Genomic DNA, 6,488 nt, shown 5'->3' with positions numbered 1-6,488 from the left:
ACAAGTAAATTATCGATTAAGTGTGGATTAATAAGTATTTTTACGAATTAATATACCAATTACTTTTGGATTTAAAAAGGCAAAAAAAACATGGTGATTTTTTTTATTTAATTTATTAATACAGAGGGTAGTGTTCGCCTAAGTTAAAAATTAAAATAATAATAAAAAAAAATGAAAAAACGGAGACTAGCCACCGAGACCAAATGGTCGTTCACTTGACCAGAAACATACATTTTGGTTGTTTTTTGACTTTACAAATAGACAACGTGGAAGATTTTGGTGGGAATCAATTCCATTTATTACAATAAGCCATAATCATAAAAATAATCTACATTTTTTTATTGTGCTTTTATAATTTTAATTAATTTTTTAACTTTTAGTATGATTTATAAAATATTATTATTATTTTTAATATATGCCATCAAATTATAAGGTGGTTGTTTTTTTTTATTTTAATTAGATTTATTTAAAAGGTTGACCATTGATATAAAATAAAAAAAATCTGATGTATGCATGTGTATGGCTAGGGGAGCTGGTGCAATTTGAGTGGATTAAGTTGAAAAACCAAAACCAAACTCTCTCGATTCTCTCAATCTTTCATCATATATATGTCTATTTGAGAGTGTTTGACACGGTTTTACACGTCCTTTCCCATTGAAATCAAGAGATTGTAATTTTATTTTTCGATTTAAATTTATTATTTATTAAAATTTTAAACAATTTTACTGATGTTATATTCAACTGAAAGTGAAGAGAGAGAAAGAGGTGTTTCCATTGAGGTTCTTGACTTTGTTGTTTTTATCATTTTACTTTTCAAGAGGGAAATTGGGCACTCAAACCATATAATATATATAAATTGAAGAGTCTCAGCCTTCTAGATATACAGGATTCATCTACAAACATCTATTTATACAAGCAGCCATAATTGGATTTTTTGAAAGGGAAGGTTCTATTTCATATCTGTTGAAGTTTCTCAACTGGGTTTTGCTGATATTTAAATTCCAATCAGCAAAACCTGTGATTTCTGCACCAAACCTTGTCATCTGAACAGCCACTCGACCATTCTAAGTTTAGAATTCTGAAATATTATTGCTGAAGATATTGAAGCTGACGAAAGTGGAAGAAAGCCATTGAAGCTGCTGCTATTCCCAGTTCAGGTGAGTTCATAACCACACACATACATATATATATATATATTCTTCCAAAATCCACTGTCTCGACTAATCTGAATTCAAACATTATAGAGCTTAAATCTGAGACTTCTAAGAAACTACCCGTATCATCCCATGGCGTGGTAAAAAAGATGCTGATTTTGTTGTTCATGTTCAGAGTTGGTGTTCTTAAAAAAAAATTGTTCTTTACTTGCAAAGGAGTTTAAATGCAACAGAAAAAGGTCTTTCCATATTCACACTTAAGCTAAATGCTCGCTTTCTTACTTTCTCCTTTTTCTCTTTTTCCCTTCTGAAGGTCCATTTAATCTGAGCTTGGCCCTAGCTCACCATGCAAATGAAGAAGCTCTTTCTCCCTCTTTCCTTTTCTTTTTCTTGATATAATCCATCTATCTTTTTTCTTTCATGGGTTTTATTTATTTATTTTTGAAACTTGTTTGATGGGTTAGTTTTCTCCATTGCTGGTGTGGTTCAGACAGCAGAATAAGCATTTGGGTTAGTTAGAAAAAGACGGGCTTGAATTTTTCTTAATTTTTGCAAAAACATTTTCTAACCTCATTAATCTTCTTCTATATTTGTTCTTACAGGTTAAAGATGGGTTCCACTTGTAGAACACGAATGGGTCTGCCTCTAATTTTCTTGGTCATCATTATAAGTTCAAACTTCATAGCAGCACAAATAACAGTTCAAACCAATAGTTCTGAGCCAGGTGAGGCTTTAATTTTTCAATTTTCATTATGCAATTTCTTTTGTTGTCAATAAATATGGAGGAAAAGTCAAGTTCATGATTAATTTTCATATTTTTTGAAGTGTTTAGAAAAATTAATTATTCAGAATTTTGAGAATGTTATAAATATTATTATATAAATTTGTTAATATCTTTTTTTTTTAATTACAATAAAAACAATTATTTTTCACAAATAAATAAATTTTCATGTGCAATTATTTTAGATATTGCAAAGATGGTGTTACACAAATGGTGTGCCTTGCAAGGAAGTGCATTTTGTACCTTAGAAGCAAAAGGCACGTGCGGATGAGCTCAGAACATGCCCCTAAATTACTTGCACACAATAAAAATTCTTGTAATTTTCTGAAATTTACATATTACTTGTCCTATACTTAAAAGCTACCATTATCAACTATTATTAAGTAATTATTCATCATTATCAAGAAAAAATTAAAAAAAAAAAATCAAAGTGGAGCAAAAGTTGCTGAAGTCGAAAGTAAATGACCTATTGAAATTTTTTATTATTATTAATTTACATTTTAAATTAAAATAATTTATTATAAAAATTTAATAAATTGAGTACAAATTTGGGATTTGTGTGATTTCTCAGGTACTAATTTGGTTGAAACAAACAATTCCTCACAGTCAGATGACACAGTGAGAGTGGATCCTCTGGATAGTTTCAAGAAATACAGGGGAGGATATGATATCACAAACAAGCACTATTGGAGTGTAAATTCTCTCTCTTTTTCTCTTCAAAAGAAAAATAATTAAAAATATTATGATATAAAAAAAAAGAAAATAAAAAAAAATGAGAAAATATTTTATAACAGAAAAGATTAGATTTTTTTTGTCTATTTTTGTGTTTTTATTGTTTACTTTTAAAAAATTTTTTTTTTTGAAAAAAAGTTGATGAAAACAAGAAAAAAGTCACTTTTTATAATTTTCATGTGTTAATAACATGCTTTTTCTGTTTTAGAACACCAAAAAAATTGAAATATATTTTTGTTACATAAATTTCTTTTTATAAATAAACAAGAATACTTTTTTCTTCAATTTTGATGCCAATTAATAATTTTTTTTTTTTTTTATTTTGTGCAGTCAACTGCATTTACAGGAGTTTCTGGTTATGCCATTGGAGTGCTGTGGCTTCTAGCTGGAATGATATATGGAAGCATTCTTCTAGCAAATACATACTGTTGTAAACCAAGAAAGAAAGAAACCAACAAGAAAAACTTGCCTTGCCATAAACAATGTTACTTCTGGCCAATTCTCCTGGCAATTGTATTCACTGTCTTGGCAATGTAAGTCATACCCATTTTAACATCTCCAAATTATTACATCTTAAATGCTTGAACATTTTATTTTGACAGATTAATAATGTTTCTGCAGAACTGCATCTGGGTTAGTCCTTGGAGGGAATGAAAGATTTCGTTCGCGAGCGAAAACTGTAGTAGACATCATCATTGACACAGCAGATGGAGCTTCAGTAACAATATATAACACAACAGGAGCAATGAAACAAATAGTAGATAATTTAGCAGAATCTAATGTAAGTGCAAATCAGGCTTCTGGTTTTCTTACATCCACATCAGAGATGCTTGATGATCAAGCTGCTGATATTGAAAGGGAAGCTAGGAAACATAGGCGTATGATCGAGAAAGGCCTCAAGATAGTGTAAGTTTGCTATCTTATTGTAACTCAATTAGTAGAGAGAAAACTTTCAACTGAAAGATTTGTGGATTCTTGCAGGTATATAATAACAACAGTCATTATGTCCTTGAACTTGGCTGCTGTGATAGCTCTTTCAGGTATGTCTACTCACTACAACAAATTGCGTCCTTTGTAGTGCAGCGGCAGAATTTTGCCTCTGAATTTCAAATATCGCCACTAAAACTTATAGTCTCGCAGTTTTTGTGGCGACCAAGTGGCGAATTTGAATTTTATCGCTAAATATTTTAGCGGTGAATTTTAGACTCTTGGTGGCGACTTTTATCCCCTCAAGAGAACTAATTTCTTATAGTACTTGTATATGCCTGGCCTGTTAGTTCAAACTCAATGTTCAATTTCTGGAACTAAGTAAAGGAAAGAATCCCACAAACCTGACAGAATAGAATTTCTTAAAAATTAAAAGAAAAATAATTTCTGGCCTGTGCCTTTACCATTCACAACAATCTCACTGAATTTGGAATCATCCTTCTGCAGTTTGTGGAACCCTGCGCCTACGACGAGCTCTTAACCTGTAAGTAGAGAAAAACATTTAGATTTTTTTCCTAATACATTTTTCTAATGAGGCAATTGATATTCACATATTGAGTCTAATGGTTTCATCTTCCATTTGCAGACTTATTGTACTATGTTGGATTCTGACAGCTCTATGCTGGTTGTTCTTTGGGTTGTATTTCTTCTTATCAAAGTAAGTCCAAGTTCTTGCATTTCCTCAGTTTCTCTATACCTGTCATTTTAGCATTTCAGGTTTACTAGAAAAAAAATGCATGAGACAATGACTTATGAGTTGGAGTTTCAGACAACTAATAAGATGAAAATCCACATCTATCCAGGTTCTCAGGAGATACCTGCACAGCTCTTGAAAACTTCCAGGAAGATCCCTACAACAACAGCTTGAGTTCGATCCTTCCTTGCGATGAAATGCTCAAAGCAAAGCCTATATTGACTGATGTCAGTGCAGGGATCTACAACATTGTTAATCAGGTAAATTTTGATTACAAATTTAACAGCAAATCATAAAATTAGCATCCCAGCTGGTAGCTTAGCTTGTCACTCTCAATGAGATGATTCCTACATCTGTAAATTATGAATATATAATAAACTACTAAATAACTTGGTTAAGCATTTGGGCCTTAGTGAAAATAGATTTAAAAGTTATTTGGGCCGTTTTTAGCCAATTTACTACGATTGGAATCAGAGCTATCTCGAGTCAGAAAATTATTCAACTCTAATGGACTTGCGAGGAAGGCATTAGTGATTATAATATTTGAGGAGGACATCGCAAAATTAATGGGGAGAGTTGTTACATAGCTACTGTGAATTGAAACTTGAAAGTAAAAGCCTTTATTTGCCATAATGCAGGTGAATGAAAATATATCAGTAGTACAAGTATGCAATCCTTTCTCAGGACCACCCGAGTATCAATACCAGGCAAACAATTGCCCTGAGAATACAATTCGAATCGGAGACATCCCAAAGGTAAGACTAAAATCAACTCTGTCATGTTCATCCTTGTTAACTAAAAATCCCGGAATCTAACTCATCCTGTCTCCCTCTCTTTCCGAAGATCCTGGAGCCACTAACTTGTTCAGGCACCAACAATGGAACGTGCAGTACTGGACAGTTCATATCAGTGAATGACTTCAGAACATTGGAAGATTACACAAGCTCAATCCAGAACCTGTTAAATGCATATCCAGGCATGGAAAGCCTGGTAGAATGCCAATCTGTTAGTGCTGCATTTTCCGAAATCCTGACAAATCACTGCAAGCCATTGAAGAAATATGTTAAAATGGTATGGGGATCAATGCTGTTTCTGTCATTGAGCATGGTGTTTCTGGTTCTGATATGGACAGTTCAAGCTCATCATGAACAAGAACATCATTCTGCAGATGGTTCTGTGAAACCACATTCTGCTGCAGAGAATGAAGTGGAGTCTGGAAAAAGAAAAGTAGAAGCATAGTTTATTACTAGTCTACATTTTTTTTCCAGATTGATATACTTTTCCTGGAAAATCTACGCACAAGCAGGATTTCAGGAGAAATTGACAGTAGGATCAAGAATTGAAGGTACAGATTGTATAGGCAGATGCACAAGAAGATGGAAGAAATCAAGAAGATTATAGAGGTTGAATTTACCTATGAAGAGGAGGTATGTAATTTGGAGAAGAATCAGAATTTTTTTTTTTCTTTTTCATAGAAGAGAAGCTACAGAGAAATTTTTTTTTTCTTTGATTTGTATAAGATCACAGCAAGGGGACCAACCCCATTATAGTGTGCAAATTAAATTACATAAACAATAATAGAAAGTCCAATTCAGTTGATTGAACCAATGATTTTTTAAGGAAAAATATATAATTTCACATTCAAATTTTATTTTATTTTATTTTATTTTTGAAAACAAACTTACTGATTGATTATATCAATAAAATTTCATAAAAAAGGATATCATCCAAACAGAAACGATTATACTTAATAGATTATCTAGCCAAAATATTAGCTAGAGTAGAATTAAGACGAACCCATCTTACAGAAATATCACTTCTAGAGTCTAACAAATATTTACGATCATTCAAAATCAAACCCCTACATAGGATAATTTGGCAAAAATGCCTCCTGTCTAAACCCTGTATAAGATAATTTGGCAAAATACTCCTTTTTTCTCATCTCTCAAGCATAAATCGTTAAAGGTTTTCGGCGACATAGTTGAAACATTTTTCATATCAAACTCTTTATAGTGGCCCCAATTTAGCCAACGTCTAGTTATAATAACCAGATATGGAGAGAATTTTCATTATCTTGTATCTCTTTCCAAACAAGTAGGAATCCATTGTACAACCAAGGGCCCCATTACCTATATTTTCA

At 32.0% G+C, this 6,488-nt stretch overlaps 1 protein-coding gene across 2 annotated transcripts; it reads left to right on the top strand.

Annotated features, from left to right (window-relative positions):
- Positions 1-782: 782 nt before the first annotated feature.
- LOC110626212 lies at positions 783-5,952 on the top strand. 2 transcript variants are annotated; one of them, XM_021771994.2, is made up of 11 exons: positions 783-1,157; positions 1,757-1,878; positions 2,507-2,628; positions 2,998-3,200; positions 3,289-3,573; positions 3,649-3,707; positions 4,102-4,138; positions 4,241-4,312; positions 4,458-4,608; positions 4,987-5,103; positions 5,192-5,952. In XM_021771994.2, the coding sequence occupies exons 2-11, from the start codon at positions 1,764-1,766 to the stop codon at positions 5,585-5,587; spliced, it is 1,557 nt and encodes a 518-aa protein (XP_021627686.1). In that variant the 5' UTR covers positions 783-1,157; positions 1,757-1,763; the 3' UTR covers positions 5,588-5,952. The 2 variants fall into 2 exon arrangements, with proteins under 2 accessions (XP_021627686.1, XP_021627687.1); XM_021771995.2 differs by lacking the exon at positions 783-1,157 and adding an exon at positions 1,189-1,664.
- The last annotated feature ends 536 nt before the right edge of the window (positions 5,953-6,488 follow it).

The sequence above is a fragment of the Manihot esculenta genome, chromosome 11, assembly GCF_001659605.2.
Source record: "Manihot esculenta cultivar AM560-2 chromosome 11, M.esculenta_v8, whole genome shotgun sequence".
In the NCBI taxonomy this organism is placed as follows: domain Eukaryota; kingdom Viridiplantae; phylum Streptophyta; class Magnoliopsida; order Malpighiales; family Euphorbiaceae; genus Manihot; species Manihot esculenta.
This window is presented reverse-complemented; position numbering and strand designations above follow the sequence as displayed.